This window comes from Panthera leo, chromosome C1, assembly GCF_018350215.1.
Source record: "Panthera leo isolate Ple1 chromosome C1, P.leo_Ple1_pat1.1, whole genome shotgun sequence".
NCBI lineage: Eukaryota > Metazoa > Chordata > Mammalia > Carnivora > Felidae > Panthera > Panthera leo.
Window position 1 is genome coordinate 5,901,568 of NC_056686.1, and position 21,018 is coordinate 5,922,585.

General features: G+C 42.7%; 1 protein-coding gene across 6 annotated transcripts in view; it reads right to left on the minus strand.

The window, feature by feature from the left end:
* Positions 1–21,018, minus strand: part of RERE (arginine-glutamic acid dipeptide repeats) — a 423,275-nt gene that overhangs the window by 136,946 nt on the left and 265,311 nt on the right. For 5 of the 6 annotated variants that reach the window (XM_042949976.1, XM_042949978.1, XM_042949977.1 and 2 more), the window contains one exon: positions 18,748–18,852. In XM_042949976.1, coding sequence (XP_042805910.1) covers positions 18,748–18,852 — 105 coding nt within the window. Of the gene's footprint in view, positions 1–3,227; positions 3,413–18,747; positions 18,853–21,018 lie in introns of those variants that run through there. The other variant, XM_042949980.1, reaches the window with a different exon arrangement.

A 21,018-nucleotide genomic window follows, 5' to 3' on the forward strand; every position in this document is an offset into this window, starting at 1 on the left:
CCCAAAGTATCAAAAGGTGTACCAGAAAAGATTAGTTTTTTTCAGATCTGCTTTTAAAGATTATGTGCAGGAACCTGTATTCTCCCCTATCACAAACTGCTCAATACAGAGGATCATCAGTTTGTGGGGAAGACTCATGAATGGACACAAATTCGTGAAATTCGTTACTTCAAATCTCCCTTTAAGCCTGTATTTTCTATTTTCCCTCTCATTCTGGCTGACATTTTTTTTATGGCTTTAGAATAAATGCCTCTCTGGCAGAAAGACAGCTCAGTTCAGTAATGACCAAAAAGTAAAGTGGAAAATGAAAAATGAATTCAGAAGGAAGAAGGATCAGGAACAATGAACAACTGGAGAATCACAGACGTGGTGAACATTGGGTCTCAGGTGTACCAGTCTTCCCATCCATAGCTAACACACCAGACAAGAATCTAGAAAGTGGTCAAAAACGGAGCTATGTTATCAGCAGATTCACAGGCACTGCAAAATGTCTGTTTTATGGGAACGCTTCAGGGGCGCCCGGGTGGCTCAGTCGGTTAAGCGTCCGACTTCAGCTCAGGTCATGATCTCACGGTTCGTGAGTCTGGGCCCCGCGTCGGGCGCTGGGCTGACAGCTCGGAGCCTGGAGCTGCTTCGGGTTCTGTGTCTCCCTCTCTCGCCGCCCCTCCCCCACTCACACTCTGTGTCTCTCTCAAAAATAAACATTATTTAAAAAAAAATTTTTTTAAGAGGAAGGAACACTTTAGATTTAAGCCTCAACCTTGGACTCTGATTCAAGATTCTAATAAAATGATAAGAAAAGCTAAAAACAAGGCAATATTTTGATGAACTTTTATTTTTACGTTCTGTTGGAAACATATGCTGTCCATGTTCACCAACACCTCCTGCTACTCTGAAGTACAACAGGAGGAGAGCCCGAGGCCAAAACGAAATGAAAATCTTTCCGATGCCCAAGCTGTGCGGACCCTGGGCAACTTCAGCAACCAAGAGAATGACCTCCCGTGTGCCGTTCCTTCAGTGCTACCACCACCAGACAAGCACAGAAACCCCAAAGCAGGGGATGGCTGGTCAACAAGTAACATTCTATTTTCCCAAGACAGGAAAACACAGAACAAACGCACACGACACAAAGAACAGCCCTTGTGACTTATTTACCTGATCTGAAACACAAAAATCCGACTCTGGACAGCAGTGGTAACTACGAGTCCTCGCCATCGGACTAGGCGGCTACACACGAGCTCACGAGCGCACATCTGTATTAGGCCAGGCCAGGCTGGCCGGGCCAGGCCGGCAGGAGGAACCTGACCGGAGCTGATTCCTGAGCACAGCTTCCAATTCACGCTTTATTTGCTAAACATAAACAAGTTGAAGACCTGGAGACCCTACAACAGAAAGGCGGTTCCACGACTGCTTTCCGGACAAGTATTCTCCTGACTCAAAGGAGGATTTTCTGAAACGAGTCTTGGGTGTTAAGCGCCTCGGGGCCCAGATCCTCTTGTCCGGAGAGAGGGTAATTTTGGACTTACAAGAGAAAAGCAGAAAGGAAGAGTGTTCTGAATGGAGTGACATGAGACGAGTTCCAGAAGCAACACTACGTGGTATGGGGAAAGACTGCCCCAAATTCCCAAATGCAATGTTCAAATAAATGTGATCACTGGGAAGACAGTCCTCGTATCAACAGGGAAAAAAGATCAAAAATAGCGGTAAATGCACTACTCCAAATTATCCCTGTCCAATTAATTCGTCCCCTTAATCACAATCCCCAAACTGAAGCCACTGGAAGCCAGACCGTACTTGAGCAATACTGCCAGTGGCGAGAATTCACCCTAGCCTCCCGTGCAACTTTCTACCGAAGTCGGGGGCCTCCTCCGACCAGGGGCGAGTACGCACGGCTCCACACTCAGAGCGCACGGCGCAGAGCTTACGCTCGGAATCTCTCCCGCGTCGTCAACGGCCCCCGAACTTCTTCCCTATCCTATGGGCATCTTCCAGCTGTCCGTTCCTCCCTGCCGCGTACTTCCTCCATTCGTCCTCACAGACGCACGGTAACTCAAGCGCCACTTCAAAAATTGTTTCCAACCTTCATCTGGAGAAAAAAGGGGAGACGGACCAAAGAGGGACAACTGACATAATCCACAAGCTTCACGTACTATCTGGGTAAGAACTGAACTTTCCTAAATCTGAGCAGTGTGACCGGCTCCCTACGTTCACCATGGTGAGAGGCGTCTGTCTGAGCCCTGGCCGCACACGGGACACACAAAAAAACCGTAACTTCCCCTCCCAGAAAAGACTCGTGTCGGGCCCGTCGAGCGGTGGGCACAGAAACCGGCCCGGTCGGTGCTCCGCCCTCTCCTCAACTCCTCTTTTTACTCTTCTCCTACAGAATTCACACGTCACCCCCCAAAATGCACATACACCACAAATGCCACCTTCCGCTGAAACCAACAAAATCAACATAAACACAATACCTGGAATCTTAACTTCTCTCACACGCGTCACCGCATACAATTGTTTTTTTAAATTTCCAAGACATTTTCCCTAAGCTCTGAAGAGAACGGGTTCTTTCCTTTTGAAGCAAGAGAAAACGTGTCTAAAAAAAAATCCATTTGAAGGGGATGATGTCGCGACCGTAATCCACAACTGCTTCCTGCGTGTGTCAAAACGTATACACTATTTCATTTCCAGACCTCAGAGACAGATCACAAGGAATATAATTTGCTCTGGCAAACAGGCTCTCAATCAAAACAAGTTCCACCCACCTTCAAAGCAACCAATAGCTGCCCACCTACCACCCTTCCTAAAACATCCAAACAGAGCTGCTCTCGGGCCCAGGCACTCCCTCCCCGCCGCACGGCAACGGAACGGCCGGCGGGCGGGTTTGCTCTGCAGGTGCCCGACGGCAAGCAGGCTCGGCGCCGGGCATCCGCGCGGGACTCGGGTGGAAACTACACCCCGAGAGGAAGAGGGGAGGGGTGGCGAAGGGGAGAAGCCCGGGGACGGCAGGACCCACAGGCTTCTCCATCTGCCCAGGGCAGCTCCGCGCCGACCCCGTTCTCAGCGCTGACTTCGGGCCTCGCGACGCCACCTACGTGGCCAGCCAGGGCCGAACGAGAGGCCCTCGGGAACATGCACCAGGAATGATGAAATGATTCAGAAACGTCTCCAGAAGTCAGAACGGGCGGCAAAACCCATCGCTGTTCCGGTGAGGCCAGAGGGAGAGAGCCTACCTGCAGGGGCTGAATGGATCATCCATGACTAACAGAGGCTCTGGTGAGTCTAGCTGTGTCCCTGAACCTCGACTTACTGCCAAAACTCTGCCCTTTTCTACTCTAACAACTCAAAATGGAGGCACATGCAGTCTGAGAGACCTCACAGAGCTTCCACTGAGCTTGTGCTATGACCTAAGCCTTCACGCAGAACGCAGAAACTTCCCCCTCACTCTGACAGGACTGAGCATGTGCTGTGACCCTCCCTCATCCATACACTGTCTCTCAACGCAATCAATCTCAACCCTGCTGTTTCCGTAAATAAAGCCCAGCCAACAGACTGCGGCTTCTCCCTGCAAACCAAGCTAGTGTGCAGGGAAGCGGGGCCTCGGAAAGGGGATCCGAGACGGCCGAGCCCAGGGAGCTCGGCCAGCCGCCCCGTCGACAGGCTTCAGACAGCCGCCCTGCCCTGGCGAGGCGGCGGCAACTTCTGTCCGCCCCCGCTGTCTTTTTTAACTGCGGTTTTAAACAGCAGGGTCTTCAAGAGGAAACAAAATCCAAAGGCCCACGGAGGTGAATGGCCATATATACGGTGAGCGACCAGAAACTGCAGCGCGCTTCGAAACGTGCCAGTAGCTTCCGAAGGGAGACCACCCCACGAGTCTCGTCTGGAAAACTTTGTAAACGTTTGGGAAAAGGCCACACAAACAATCCGGGCAAAGCTACGGAGTCCTGGGTATCGTCACAGCTACGAACGCAGTGTAGACCGTAGCGCAAGCGGGGTAGCCGAAGCATGCTGCGTTTTGTGCAAACAGCCTAATCTCCCTTAAACAAGCCGCTCTAAAATTGCCTAAATAACAAACAAAAACGTTTCCCGAAGAGATACGAACCCAGTCGGGCATGTCTCGCTTGAAGAATGGACTTCCAACACTGAGAAGGGTAGGAAAGTTCAAATCAAGAGGGCAAAGGACACCTTGCCACAAACACTCGAGCATCTAGAAATCTCATCTGAGGTCTCCCGATTCAAAATGCTCGGCAATGGTTTACGGCATCGCCCACGAAGCTAAATTCATTTGCAATTTAATCAGAAAAGATTTCTCAAGCCACATCAACAAGGCCACACCAACCTCGTCATACTGAGCAACGTATCCGTATCGTCCACAGTACCGGCCAAGACATTTTCCGTTAAAATCTTTAAAAACACGTTTTGTGCCCTCTCCCCACAACCTCCACCTCCAGCACAAAGGCAAACTGGGCTGTCGGCCACGTAAGATATTCTGACTCTGGAGGTAAACGCAAGCTTAGTGTCCATTTGCAAACTAAGAGATGACTCTACGTATGATTCCTCAGTTATGATAAAAAAAAAAAAAAAAAAAAAAAAAAGGAAAGTAAGACCATGAAACTCCCGAAAATCTACAAAGGTCCAGAAAGAGTAGGAAAGACCAGTGCCAATTGTGCTTCCCACAAATATAACAGGGTGTGAAGAAATTAAAACCTGCTTAAGAGCGTACTCAGCGTCCTCAAGTTTCCTAAAATAAATGGAGGACCCATTCCATTTCTTTAGTATCCCTGTTTTTGCTATCAAATAAACTTATATTCTGAGACTGACATGAAAAAAAAAAAAAAAACCCTCTCACTGTGCTGAAAATGTAATTTACACAAGAAATGCCAAATACACTTAAGTAAGTGTTGCTTTTGACCAAGCACCTGAAGCAAGTTATCTACAGTCTGGAAGACCACTTTCCCTATTGGTATATAAAATAACATGTCCCCAAAAGTGTGCGACTGGTGGGGCGCTTGGGTGGTTCATTCAGTTGAGCATCTGACAATCAATTTTGGCTCAGGTCATGATCCCAGTGCTGGGCTCTGTGCTGAGCATGGGGCCTGCTTAAGATTCTCTTCTCTTCTCTTCTCTTCCTCTCCCACCTTCTCTCTCCCTCTCTCTCTCTCTCTCTCTCTCTCTCTCTCTCCCCCCCCAACCCCTTTCCCCTGCTCGCACATAATCTCTCTCTTTAAAAATAAAATTTAAAAGAAAATTCAAATTAAAGAACTGTGTGACTAGAAACAGTCTAAAGAAAAAGACGCTCTGCAACAAAAGCAACTGAATTAGAACCCAGAAGTCAAATAGCATGAATACGGGCACCGAAGCATTTCCTGCAAAAGTGCTTTTTTCAAAAAAAACTACCGAATCACATGGAAAATGCTTGCTTGCAGGAATCAACATAAAACAATAATTTAATAAATTCACCATTCTTCTGAAAAACCACAGGAACTATTCTGTGAAACACGGCATAAAAATGTCATTGTGATACCAAGTCAAGGAATGTAAACTATGATTCTGGTCCCACCAAATACCCTGAGAGACACGAAGGGCAAGCCATCAAAACCTCATGACCTCTCCTCCGAACACCGGATCTCAGCGGTGGCCCCGGCCTATCTCAGCATCCTCTTGGCTGTCCTTGCTGACACTCACTTCCCCTCTGTCCCCTTTACACCACCTGCGCACACCCTCCTCCCCGTCCCGGCTCCCCTCGGGGGCCGCACACCAGGGCCCACTCTCCCCTTCTCTTCTCCGTCGCAGGCAGATTTCACCCGCTCGCCCACAATCCCCACCAGCTCCTCGCTGGAGGGACCTCCCTACTGGGAGCAGCTGGGAAACCTCAGAGAACTCCACTCTCCTCTTGTTCCTTTTCCTGGGGTGCCTCACCTCTCTTGACAGATGTTAAGCTCTTTGGGGGCAAGGACGGCATCAAAATCATCTTTATTGGAACCACCCAGATCTCTTATTCTAAACCTCAAAAACAACAACAACAACAAAAACCACATCTGACACACTAAGAAGGGCAAAATACCACTTCTATAGTAACTTCCTGGCAAAAATTACAAAAGCTAAGTCTAACCACGAGGAAACCTCAAACAAACCTGAACTGAAGAATTCAACAAAACTGGCTTCTAACTCCTCAAAAATGTTAATGCGATGACAAGACAAAACAAAACAAAACAAGGCTAAGAAACATGTTATGAAAACAAAGAGAGGCAAGGAATACTGAAGAGATAAAACAACGACATGCCAATGCATGATCACGGGGGGTGGGGGGGGGACATTACTGTGAAGGCAATAGGAGAAAAACTAGCAAAATTTAAATGTGGACAATATTAGATTAAATGGTATTCTATCAATGTCACCTTTCCTGATTTTGCTAAGCACACCACGGTTATGTAAGAGAATGTCCTTGTTCCTGAGAAATACACATCGAAACATTTAGGGGGAAAGAAGCTTGATGCTACAGTTCATTCCTAAATAGCTCAGGGAAGGAAAACAGAACAATGAAGCAAAGATGGTTAATACAGAGAATAACACAGCAAACACAAAAAATAAGAAGGCAAATCTGTAATAAAGTTAAAAAGATAAATAATACATAAAATAAAATCAGTAAGAATAAAACAATAAAGCAAGTATTGCAAAAGGTTAACACGTGATCTGGGTGAGAGACCTAGAGAGTTACGTGTACTGACATCAGACCCAGTGAGTTACCTATAGAAAATATTGACAGGCGAGACATATATGTAACAAAAACTACTTGTACGAGTCTTCAATCATCAGTCCTCATGGCATCCGGAGACTGGACACATCAGTGGCAACGAGTGACCTGCCGGGCCACCTGCTTCCACAGTGCTCTCATTCCCGGCCTGAATCACTCAACACCCAGCTTCGAGTTCAATCCAACCTCAGAATAGGAGATCGGTTCTCTTCATCCTCAGAGGAAATCGAGGAGCCCTGACAACTACTGGTTGGTAATTAAGCAAGCCAATGTGCCACTTTAGCATACACCGCAATTCTAGCAACGGCCCTGTTGCCCCCGAGCCCTGTCTTACAAGGAGGACACCCTGTAACTCTACTCGGCACCTCCAAGCCCCTCAAACCTGCCCCTTGTTTTCTCCGCGGTTATCTTACCCACTCGATATCTGCCTACAGCTGCCGCCTACCTGCCCAAACCTCATTCCTGCCACATTTCCCGAACCTGCTACCGGGCCGGCTGCAGGCATTCGCACACACCGCTCACGTGGGCTGCCGCAGCGCCTCCTTCCGTGGCCTCCTGCAAGGTCCTCCCGCAAGGCCTGTGATCCCGGCTACACGCACACTGTCTCCGGATCTCAGAGACAATCCCTAATTAATCCCTCCAATTAATCCCTAGCGAACAAGAGGTGAAGAATTCACATTTATGAATAGGTTAAAAGGGAGCTGAGTGGGTGAAATGAATATTCTATATTAATGGGTTCTGTCTAAAATTAAAAAGGTTTATCACATAAAAACGGACTGAAAACCCACTTTGTCCACCGCAGCAGCTTTTAGTGAGCAGAAAATTTATGTTCATCACATGTAAAGTAAGGAGTTATAACATGGAACTTTCTGAGGTTCTATTTTAAAGAGTTTTCTACTCACTCAAACTACAAAAATGTTTAAAATGTTTTATTTACTAACCACAAATTGTAAAGCAAGAACAGCAATGAAACCTTAACATTTGGGCACCTCTAGAGAAAAACACTTGCTGGGAAAAAAGGATATTGGATATTCTATTTGACTTTTAATTAGTGCTAACTTCGCATCAAGAGGAGGGAAGCGTTTAGAAACAGTGTGTTTAAACTGTATTCTCTAATTGTCCGCAGCGTTTGGAAATGGAGCTGGCACACATAATGCTCTAGTATCCAGCGAGCATGCTGGTTTATCTTACCAGTATACATGCTTTCTCAGACTCTCGTGGCAAAAATAACTATGCCATATTAATAAAGGTTCATTTCTTCATCCTCAATCCTGACACATTTTCACGTCTTCACAGACCTGGGACTCCTTTTATTCTTTTATTGTTCGATCTTAGAGGGGTATTTCCGACACTCTACCTTTAAGTATGGTGCTTGTTTTAAGTTTTTGGTTAAGGGATCTGTCACAACAAGGAAGTTTCATTCTGCTGTAACTTTGGTAAGAGTCCCTTCCCTCAATATTGACTAGCTGTTGACTTCTGTCAAATGCTTTTCCAACATCAAGATGAGGGTGTATTTCTTCTTCGTCATGTTAAAGTGGTAAAAGCTATATTAACAGATAAACTATTGTTCCAACTGTCTTGTGTTCTATACACCCAAATGGGATTTTTAATGCTTTGCAGATTCCATTATCTAATATTTTATTTAAACATCTTACATGCATGTTCATAAGTAGAACTGACCTATAAATTTTACTTTTTGATCTGGTTTTGGTATAAAGATTTTACTAGCTTCATAACATGACTTAAGGAACCGACTCATCTTTCTCTGTCCCTCGTAACACTGGTAGAATTCACCTGTAAAGCCAGAGCCTGATTTTTTTTTTTTTTTTCCCATTTTGGTCTAGTGAGAAGAGAAGGAAGTGTCCTGTGCAAATAATGAAATTGCCTTTAAATAAGGAAGGAAGCATGCATTTTTTACCCACTTCCTCTTTCTTCCAGCTTGAAATGTGGATGTCATGGCAACCATTCCATCGGCATCTTGAGCACGAGGTAAAAGCTGAAGTTGAGGATAGGTCCCTGATGGGTTGGTTGGAGAGCCCCTGATCAGCCTACGATTGCTTCTTCTCAAACTCTGCTTATGTGAGAGGGAGATACAGGCTCTACTTTAACTTTGTCGTACAGTCTCTCTCTGATAGCTCTAGTGTTGAAGTCCTCAGGTATGTATCTTACCACTTGTTTTATCTGACTCAAGTTGATGGTACCTGGTTTCTTCCAACATTTGGTAATTTTTTAACAGTGTGTTGGGCATTCAAAGATATTTTATCTGTAGATATCCTACAAGTTCTTGAAAGAAAAAAATTTCACAGATACTTCTCTCAGGTGTCCTTCAAAGTTCAATGGCCCAAGACCACTTTTTTTTTCACAATACCTTTTATTTTTTTTATTTTTAAATTTTTATTGGGGGGGGGGGAAGGAGGGAGGGAGAGAGAAGAGAGAATGCAAGTAGGGAAGAGGGGCATGGTTAGAGAGAGAGAATCTCAAGAAGGTTCCATACTCAGCGCAGAGCCCCACGCAGGGCTTGATCCCATGACCCCGGAATCATGACCTGAGATGTAATCAAGAGCCAGACACTCAAGTAACTGAGCCACCCAGATGCCCCGCAAGACCACTTTTTAATGTCTATTTTTGCGAGACAGAGACAGAGAGAGAGAGAGAGAGAGAGAGAGAGACACCATGCATGTGCGTGCACAAGCAAGTGGGAGAGGGGCGGAGAGAGAGGGAGACACAGATCCGAAGCAGGCTCCAGACTCTGAGCTGTCAGCACAGAGCCCAACATGGGGCTCGAACTCACAGACCGTGAGATCATGACCTGAGCTGAAGTCAGACACCTAACTGACTGAGCCGCCCAGGTGGCCCAAGACCATTTTTTATATTATCTTCTCATCCTAGAGTTCTCATACTTTTCAAGAATGTAAATTCATGCCCTAACTGTCATGGAGGCAAGGCCCAAACTTAGGACTTAGGAGGGAAATTCTCCCTCTACTCCTCTTTTTCTTTTCTGTGTTTAGAGTCCCAGTCTCCAACAGGTTTCTCGATCACTTCCCTCTAATTCCAGATACATGACCTCGTTCATCCTTTCACTGAAGAAGACCTTTGATGGCCTTAACCTGGTAGAGGGCTCTCAGTTCCAACTCCCTAGTCTCTAGAGAATAAGGCTCCATCTCCTATACCTGCTGGGTGTTAAAGACAAGACCCCTTATTAAGGAGACACTGACCCAACCTCCTCTCACTGTAGGCTGCTGAAGAATCAGCTCACTGCTTTACTTTTCAGTTTCTCCTAACTCCTCCAAGCACATCTCTGCATTTTAAAGTTGTTGTATTTTATCTACTTAAAAAATTAATGTTTGAGAGAGAGAGAGCGCGCGCGCGAGAGAGAGAGAGAGAGAGAGAGCGCAAGCAGGGTGGGGAGGCATTGAGAGAAAGAGGGAGACAGAGAATCCAAAGCAGGCTCCAAGCTCTGAGCTGTCAGCAAGGAGCCTGACACGGGGCTCAAACTCACCAGCCACAAGATCATGACCTGAGCTGAAGTCTGACACTCAACGACTGAGCCACCCAGGCACCCCAAACGTTCTGTTATATTTTATTCAACATTGGTAGGTATTTACTGGCAAGGGGTTTTTTAAATGATCAAATCTGATTTTTTTGTCCTATTTTACGGTCCCATTTATCCTCAGTGGGGCTGTGTTTCCAACTATACATGTACTCCCAATTGTGCCCAACATTTGCCATCTGGCATCTGGCATAAATGTTTTCAGAGTTCAACTACGATAACAGAGGAAAAGTGAACAAGAAAATATTTACACCTAGTTCCAGCTTCTTGTCCTCAAAAGCTATACAAAGACCATGAGCTGTGATGAATAGAAAAGACAACCTAAGACAGAACTAGATCCCAAAATGTCTGAAATCCAAATTAACTGAAATAAAGGAGATCTAGATTGTTACTTTTCGGTTTCAGTATAAAGATTTATGTCAGGGGCGCCTGGGTGACTCAGTCGGTTAAGCGTCCAACTTCAGCTCAGGTCATGATCTCACGGTCTGTGAGTTCGAGCCCCACGTTGGGCTCTGCGCTGACAGCTCAGAGCCTGGAGCCTGCTTCAGATTCTGTGTCCTCCTCTCTCTCTGCCCCTCCCCTGCTCATGCTCTGTCTCTCTCCGCCTCAAAAATTTATAAAAACATTAAAAAAAAAAAGATTTATGTCGGAAAAAAGATGGCCACAATGTAATTTAGGATAACTAAATACTGGAAAAACCATAAATGTTCAACAATGTGGGAATAGATAAATTAGGACACATCCACATGATGGTAGATATGATGCTCATTACAAATGTTTACTGACATGGTACTATGTTCACAATTAAAAAAATGAATAAAGGAATACATGATTATATGTATATTTATGTAAACAGTATTTTATTTATAATCTTAAAATATTCATACACGTATAAACATGCACACAGATGTACAGTGAAAGAAAAAACACAAACATGAACTAAAGAATTATGTATTATTTCAGTTTGCTTCTTTAACTTTTTATTTGTCAAGTTATTCTCTAGCAAGTACATATATTTTTCTTCATTAGAAAGCTTAAAGCTATCTTTCAACAAAGCCAGAAGAAAATTAGGTTGCATATGAATCAATCTACGATGAAAGCACAGGCTTTGGAGTCAAACAGGCTCGGTGTTTCCTGTTTACTAACTGCATGCCTTAGGCAGATATTTAATATCATACCAATTTTCTCATTTGTCAAATAAAGGTAATGTCAGCTGCACTGAACTTTTATGGGAATTAAACAATCGAGTACAGAGTGAGCATCATCCCACAGACTCTAAAAAGAAAATGTTACAAATTTGGTTCCTTGAGGTCATGCTAAGAAATATCAAATGCTAAATCTACTAAAGATACAGCTGAGCATGTCAAAACTCACCCATGTGAGGGAGAGAGCGGAGTCAGTGATAGGAAACTGAAGTAAAGATACTCAGGAACCCGAAACAAGGTCTCTCACTGTTAAAGATGAGAATTAGAAATAAGGAAAAAGCTAGCAGGACCCCTGTGGTATTGGGATTAGGTTTGGAGAACCTGGTATGAAAGCATGGATCCACACACACTGAAGTCCAGAAATACAGACGTGAAAGTACAGAGTCTCCATCTCAGTCTCTCCTTGCCCTCCCACCCCCTGGCGTCTCCTCAGTGACACAAAGTAACGACCACCCCTAAGTAGCATTCTTGGTTGGCTGGTTTCTAAGTATCGCCCTCCATAATCTGCAACAATTTGCCCTAAAAATGAATCACAGTAACAGATTATCAACAACTGAATAAAACAGGAAGCCAAAGGGGCACCCCGGTGGCTCAGTCGGTTAAGCATCTGACTCTTGATTTCAGCTCAGGTCATGATTTCCCAGTTTGTGAGGCTCTGGGCTGACAATGCAGAGCCTGCTTGGGATTCTCTCTCCGCCCCTTCCCTGTTCATGCTCACTCCCCCTCTCAAAATAAATAAAAATTAAAAAAATAGGAAGTGATTAATCAACCTAGTGCAAATAAATTAATAAACTGAAAGTTTCATGAGGAAGAGGCTATCTATTCAATCTCAAAGCAACCTCCCACAAAATAGTCATTAATTATAAACGGAAAAAGAGAAATTTTACAATTACAAAGCCTGGCACCTTATTCAAGTGATCAACGTGAACACTCCCTGCAAGGAGACAAACTAAAATTACGTACTACGTGACAAGAAGTAAAAAACAAGAACACATGACTTCTGTGCTATCCGTGTCAAAGATACAGGCTCTAAATCTAATAAGGAAAAAGCATCCATGTAAACTGAGGAACAGTCTACAAAATACCCTATAGTCTCAAAGTACTAAGGTCTTCAAGTAAGAGAAAAGACTGAGAAACTACTCCACACAGACGAACCAGTTGTAAGACAACAAAATCCATCACGCTGAACTGGATCCTTTTTCATAAAGGTCTTTACTAGGCAAACTGAGAAAACTTGACTGGGGTCTGTGAATTCCATGGTAATATTTCAGTGTTAATTTCTTGAGGTGGAGGACTGTATTGTGGCTGTATAAGAAAATGCCCTTGCTCATAAGAAATACACCAAGTATTACAGTGTGATACGGCCTCGTGGTGATGTCATACTTTCAAATGGTTCAGTTAGAAACTAAGGTTTTCTACTATACTTGCAACTCTTCTGAAGGCAGAGACTGCTTCATAACAAAGTGCAATAAGTTATGCAAGCAAAACACTCAGAGCACTGCTGGGCACAGTAGCACTCACTAACTGTAGCTATTATTGGTAACATTATTGCCACTGTCTGTTGGAAAGAGATTAAAGAGAAGTCCTTGCAAGTGTCTGAGTTTATGATTGCTGCTAAATATAATGGTAATAATCCTTAAGCTTCAACACTGCTTTAAAAACTTTTTGGCAAAAAAAAAAAAAAAAAGAAAAGAAAAGAAAAGAAAAGAAAAGAAAAGAAAAGAAAAGAAAAAAAGTGAAGAGGGCACAGGTGGCTGTTCATAGACATTCTCTCCTGGATCAGATCTGAGCCCTCAATTTGTTTTCCATCTGAATAGCAAGAGAAGACTCCTTTATCACAAAGCAAAGAGCACAACTACAATCAGATGTCTCATGCCACAGTGCAAGTCTCTAAAGAGACCAAGGATACTTTTCTAAGGCAGTACGAGGGGGAGGGTAACAGATCAGTGACCATCAATACAACATGCTACACTTGATATGTTTTCTTCACTCTCCCTAAATGTACTTTAGTGACGTAAAGAACACTTACTTAGCAAGGGGAAACAAATGGACTGGTTTCTGGGAAAATTCATGCTTCATAATTTAAAGATAAAGGCATCTCCTCTCGAATGGCCCCTACTGAATCTTTTGTTCTTACTGAGATTCCACCATTACTCCCTGCCCCGCCTAACTCACTGGCCTGAGACAGGAAGTTTAGAAGTTTTCCAACCAATGAAAGGTACGCCCAGAAAAGGCCAGAATGTACAGTTTAAAAGAAAAAAAAGAAAAAGGCATTGAGCAACAGGCTGAAGCTGCAGAGGTGAGAAGATGGTAGTATGGGGAAAAGGACACCCCAAAATGCAATAAAACCTGAACGTTATATAGGGGGACAGGTTCATTTACTATAAGAAGCTCTTGGGTGCCTACCTGGCTCAGTCAGTGGAGTGTGAGACTCTTGATTTCAAGGTTGTAAGTTCAAGCCCCATATTGGGTGTACAGATTACTTAAAAATAAAATCTTTTAAAAAAAACTCAAATATTTTTCTTAATAAAAAATTTTTTTTTCCATTTCTGGTTCTCTCAGATTCTGCACTGAAATTTTCTGACCATAGAATGTATTAGCTCATATTTAATACTATTTGCAAATATTCACTATACTTATTGTGTCAGTTTCACTAGAGTCAATGAAGAAATTATCTTCCATTCTTAGCAACTGTTGTATATTTTCAAGAAGAATTTTATAATCAACGTTCTACGCAGAGTCAAAAATCCCCAGTGTTCAGACTTCCATATGTGAGTACAATCAACCAGATGGTTAATGGTCTACTTGGTAAATCAACACGTCTTAGGAAGTAGTTTATGTTTCACTTTTGGATTTAACATTGTATGGGGTTAAAAAAAAAAAAAAAAAAAAAAACCTTTGATATTTTTCAACCTTGTCTTGAAAAGAAAATTTATAATTATTTTTACAATTCCCAAGAAGCAACAAAAAAACCTGACAGTTTACTAAAGCAACCTAAAGGGTAGCTTTTACCACCCCCATTTTAATGAGGTAAAAAACAAAGCCCAGGAAGTACAAACCTTAGCCCTGGACACAGAGAAAAAGGGGCAGCACAGGATCAAAACGCAGGCTGCCTGGGTCCAAGAGGGGAGTCGGTCTTAACAAAAGATCAAGTAGTCAGATTAGATGGCTACGAGATACTGGATAAATAAAAATGCAACTAAGGACAGTAAACGGACGAATGGAGCCATGTCCCTATGATCACAGATTATAATCATCTCTTTTAATAAGTCAGGACCAACTACTTTAGTTCATGCCAAGAATACTGCTATTTTGTGCAAACGCCTGTAAGGTCTAACTGGCTTTATGTATTAAGACTTTTGAGCTGAAATTTATTAACTATTTTCTAATCAGATTTTGGATTAGAACCTTCAAACAAAATGAGAAATAATGATATTATGTTGCAGAATATGCTGACTGCAGAAGTAAATTTGGGTGAATCTTGTTCGCAGAGCAAAAGCACACACTGCTTGAGCACAGAAATGTCACCACAGGCTCCAGAAGCCAAGCCTGACTGCCTACTGGTTCAAACTTCAGGCCTCTCAGTAGTCAGACCCTTGCAGCTTGCATCCTACTTAACACAGGCAACATCTGTCCCCAATTTTTTTGCTCAAGTAAGTTTTGTTCCTTCAATGCCATGGCTAACAAGAATACAGTATCACCATCCCTTACCAAAGATCCTAAGGGTCAGAGGATTTTCAGAACTCAGAATTTTTTGGATTTAGAAAGGTACTATAACAAATATACCATATACTATGTAACACCCCGCAGTGTTTGAGCAATGATCCCCTATTCTACCACGTTGGTACTTTTGCAGTAAAAGTTGTACAAACACACAAAGTGAACTAACTCAATATAAATAGCCTCATCCCAGTTCAGGCCAAGAATGACCATCCAATGAGCTTCCGCACCAAACTTAGCATAAACGTTTTTTGATTTTCAGAGCTTTCAGATTTCAGAATTGAGTGAGGATGTCAGAATTAAACACAGAATTTCAAAATAATAAAAATTCCATGCTAATTACCAAGAAATCCACCCTCCCCGAACTTTAAAGGCAATGAACCGAAGAGTATAGAAAAGTCTGCCTCCCACCGTCACATACACGTATTCAACAAAGTAATCCCATCAAAACCAAAAAGTCTGGGGCGCCTGGGTGGCTCAGCAGGTGAAGCATCCGACTCCTGAATTCAGCTAGAGTCACGATCTCATGGTTGTGAGATCAAGCCCTGCAGTGGGCTCCACGTTGAACATGGAGCCTTGAACATGGAGCCTGCTTGACGATCTTTCTCTCCTTCTTCCTCTCTCCCATGCTTCTTTGTTCTCCCTCTCCCTCTCCCTCTCTCTCGCAAAAAGTCCGGAAAGGTCAGGTCCTGACAAGGCGAAACGTGTAGAGCCACAACAACCAGGTTAGGGGAAAAATTAAAGAGTAGCCAAATAATGAGACTTAAAAAAAATTTATGCAATAAACATGAAAAAAACTCCAAACTTTCAGTGCGGGCTAATACACTAAATAAATTACGGAAACTGTGTAAATCAACTTCTAACTACCATCGGGAAATGTGCTTGGAGAAATAAACAATCCCATCTCAAGTTTCAGTTTCAACCGCTCACTTCAAGTTCCTGAAAGTTCCTTTCTGAAGAGAGGGGACAGTCCCAAATGTGTAGTCACAGAATCCCCATTCTGTAACTTGCAGCAGCCACATCCACACGTGGTCTCTCTCACAGACAGAAAACGGTTTGATGTTTCCTCTTCAGATGGCCCCGGGCACTAAGAGCACAGAGCAAATGCAGCCAGACGGCATGCTAGGCCCGCTCATTCACATGGGGGAGAAGCCCACCAAAGCCCACTCTTCCCACAGCCCCATCCCTCAGAGCCTTGAAACCGAGACGCAAACAGAGGTAAATTCTGCAAGGGCATGCAGCCAGAGCATTCTAAGGACCAGCTCGTACAAAAGCCAGGTGGGGAAAACAGAGTTTTCTACACTCCTTTTCAAGTACACCCTCTGTGACCGCGCAAGCAGCTGCGGGAACTGCACAGCCAACCCCTCAGAAGCATAACGTGGAATTCAGGGGGAACCCGGGGAGCTAGGGCAAATCTTTACGCTCACTTCATGAGGAGCGTGAGATCTGCTACCGTCTTTACTTATAAATAGAAATTCAAGTATTTTTTCACTTCAATTAATTCATCTACCTCCCCTCAAAAGCCTACAACACATCAAGCACAGGCTGGACAAGGAGAACACAAGCACAGAAATGAACAAATGGCAGCCAGGAAGTCAAAGCGGTAAAAGAAGTGACCCAGGACGCAGACCCTGCTAACGCACCGCCATGGGCATGTCCTTGTACTGGTTTTTCAGACGAGAGAGAAACATCCTTCTAGGGCATACCTCCGCCAGATTTTAAAAGCTAACCGATGGGAAGAATCACTCTGAATGACTGCCAGCAACACCCAATGAAAAATGAGACCAGAACCTGGGTGAGTCTCTAACTTACACAGTTAAATTGCATAATATCACTTTTAATAAGCACTCAGTAAAAACAGACATATAACCAAAACTAGTAAAAAATAAACTTGGTTGTTACGAACCCAAGAGCTAATCATTTAAAACACAAAAGCTATTTAGTCAATTCAGTGATACAATCTAGCTCGTGCCATGTGACAACTACCCACCAAATAGTAAAATAAATGTGGCATCACTGAAATTATGGCCTCCTTTGTATCTAGACAGAAATCCAAGGAATGATCAGGCAGTCAATAAATGCATATTTAGGGGCACCTGGGTGGCTCGGTAGGTTGGGCGTCCAACTTCAGTTCAGGTCACGATCTTACAGTTTGTGAGTTCTTACAGTTTGTGAGAGCCACGTCGGGCTCTGTGCTGACAGCACGGAGCCTGGAGCCTGCTTCAGATTCTGTGTCTCCCTCTCTCTCTGCCCCTTCCCTGCTCACACTCTGTCTCTATCTCAAAAATAAATAAATGTTAAAAAAATTAAAAAAAATAAATGCATATGTAAAAATAAACATTCTGAAATACAGGATGCTTTAAAATAGTATCACGGATCAGCTTCTCTGTCACTGGAACAGGGCTTACTTTTGAAAAAGAAAATAAAAGCTCAAATTTACTATTTTCTAAAGAAAATAAAGGTAAGTAAAAAAGGTGACCATTCAGTACACTATCACCCCTGTAGCTCTCGTCTACAAAATGCAAAGAGACAGACACGAACATATATGCCTCACTAGAGCTTTACGCAGCTTCTTATAATGACCACAAAGAACACGTGGCCTTTCATTAATCCTAGACTGTCTAAACAGTAACCTTCTAATTTTTACATATAATTTCTCAGCATCCTCTAGGAAAAGTTTTTCACTAAAACTAAAAAATACCTACATTGTAATTACCCTGCAAGTAGTTCTTCCACTAACTTCCTTCAGCCAAGCAGCTTTTATTTCTTTCTAAATTCTCGTATCTAGAGATTATGTCTCAGATGTCCCAAGCACTGACAACCTGATCATCTGCTAACATTCCTGTACTTTTTACATCTGTAGTCCCTGTAGTTGCATGATTGATACAGGATAAAAATGAATGCATATGCTCTTAAATAACTTCTTCCATGTGCTAAGTTAAACTATATTACAGACACTAGGAATTTTTTGTATTAAATTTTGATTCTATTGTTTCTCATTTTAAAAGTAATAACTCTACCTGTTACATAGGTCTTACCAAGATGGTTGAGAACTGCATGGATCCGTCTCATACCAGTTGTCTTACTAAAGATATTTCTGTGAGTGTTCCTGGGGTTTTATTAAATGAGTAAAACAAACGACTAACCAGCACATTCTCCGTAACATCCTAGTGTGTGTTCAATATGGTACCACGAAAGGTTTGACACAATGTGCATTAGGGAAATAATCTGCCAATTCACAGTAAGTTCAAAACACAGATCAGCTAAACACACATCTTTACCTTGCCTCTCTACACCCAAATTTTCTCACTTTTCCTTTTCTTCTTAATAAAATCAAGAGCGAACAATAAGCCACTTTAGACGCCGATGACGTTAATTAGAACTCCTTCCAAAGAGGTTCACTTTGGGTTCTGAAGTTGTTTTTTCTCATCTTACTGGCACATGCCCAAATGTGCAAACACACGCACGCGCACGCACATAGAAAAGCGAAGTTCTCACTGAGTGGGGCCAAGTGACTCACTTACCTGGTCTCAGGGTTGTAGCCTAATATGTAGAAAAATGAATCCACTCGAGCTTTAAACTCTCTAGCAGCAAATATGTCAGAAAAATGGGAGATGTTACACTTCCCTCTGAAAACAAACAAATGTAAAAAATACATTATTAGTATTACCCTCAACTGCTGTGCAAACCAAAACACTATTGGAGGGAAAGAGGCAGGGGAAGACGCAACTAAATCCACATTACTCTAAAAACACGTAGAATATGGCTACAGACTCCATATTTATCAATTCAGAAAACGTCCAACATTTTATTTTTTGTGTCAGGACTGCTTCAACCAACTTCACAATTTCACTGCTTGTACCTCAGCATCTTAGCCATGGAGTAAAATCAACTAAACCATAAAGGTAAATTGAGGGTGGGACCATGATAAAAGGATATGAAACTAGACACAACAGGAAAAATAAACCATAGTTAAATTACTTTACCAAAAAAACCACCTAAAGCCTTTCCAAACCGTAAAAATGGGACTTTTCTTCCTGCTACTTTACTATAAGCCAAAATGTATAGCTGTCAAATATTTTTCTTCTCTTTTAATGTTCAAGAAATAAACTGACTTGCAAATTAAAACGGAGAGACTTTAATTTTTTAAGTATACAGATGGGCTTTAATACATAAAAACACACACTTCCCAAATTTTCAGATAACATTCAAAGATCGTAGGTTGGAAAAACACTTTCCCACAAAAATACTGCAAATAAACAGCATTAAGGTTTCCAGGTTCATCTACCAACACAATTTAAAACCAAAAATGTAGCTGAAAACTCTGTAATACCACCAAACTCCTTAAATGCGCGCACGCGCACACACACGTTGGGAGAATTTCCAGCGTTCCCAAGGAGGCAGGGGGGTTTTCAGCAACTCCCTTCGTGGTCACAGAAGGGAACTTTAACATCAAGTGGAAGCCAAGGGCTGCGATTACAGTAGATGGAACCGGAGAATCAACAGCACGTGCATATGCTTCCGGGGCTATGAACTCCTACCACTTGACCAGGTAGGTATTCCATTCTCATAAGGACTCCGTTAGTTGGTGCGTTAACAAATACACACCAGCTAATGGCCAAGGTGTCAGAGAAAGAAGCTAGCCGAGGAATAGCAACCTGGAGATGACATTCATTCGCTTCCCACCAAGGAACTGAAAAACAATGTCCTCCTTTCCAATAGAGCTTAAGTAACTGTGACCAAAACCTCAGTGATAGGCAGACACTAAGATGGGGCTCAAACAACCTCCATTTTAACAATTTAACAAAAGTGCTTGAGATTTATTGACATTTCTTTGAGAACTACCAGTAACATAATACACAGCTCTTGAGCACTTGAGATGTGGCTAGGCTAGTCCAACTGAAGAGAACAGGATTTAAAATTTTATTTAATCTCAACTAATGTAAATTTAAATAATCACATGAGGCTAGTGGCTACCAAAATGAACAACACATTTATATAATATCTCCATCACCGCGGAAAGTTCCATGGGAAGCAATTATTTGTAAGTAACAAGCTACACTAGGAATACGGACTAGGAATCAACTTTGCATACCCAGGACTTTTCCCTCTAGTGTGTAGCTAGAACTAAAATGACCTTCCAGAAAAGAAAAAGCAGCAAAGATCACTTTTACAGATGAACAAACAACACACTCACTCTGAAACTAACTACCCATCTGACATGATTTAGTCCCTGACACCTAGAAAAAATAGGCTAGTTCCTTCATCAGTTAAACAGTGATAAGAACACCTATTATACTAATCCCTATTGAGGAGATCAAACAAGGAGTCTATGAAACTTTATATACTATTCAGTGCTACACAAAATAAGTTATTTCCATCACTGTCCCTAACTAAAGGAAAGTGATTCCTCTTTCACTATTCTTCATTATTATTCACATTCAAGTTTACCCTTCAACTTAAGTAATTAATCGATGTATTCATTGAGCCTATAAAAACACTGCCAACACGCAATTCTAAACACAGACATTGGAAATCAAGTGTTTTCTTTAGGAAAGAGTTTCTCAATCTCAGCACTATTGACATTTTAAACTGCATAGTTCTCTGTTGTCAGGGACTGTCCTGTACTTAGCAGTATCCCTGACCTCTACCCCATCGCACCCCCAAACCACACTGTGACAATTAAGAGTTTCTAAAGACACTGCCAAATGTTCCATGGGGACAGCAGCACAAATGGTTTCGGAAAAGCCTGAAGCAGCAGGAACAGAAGCACATCATCTGACAAATAAGCATGT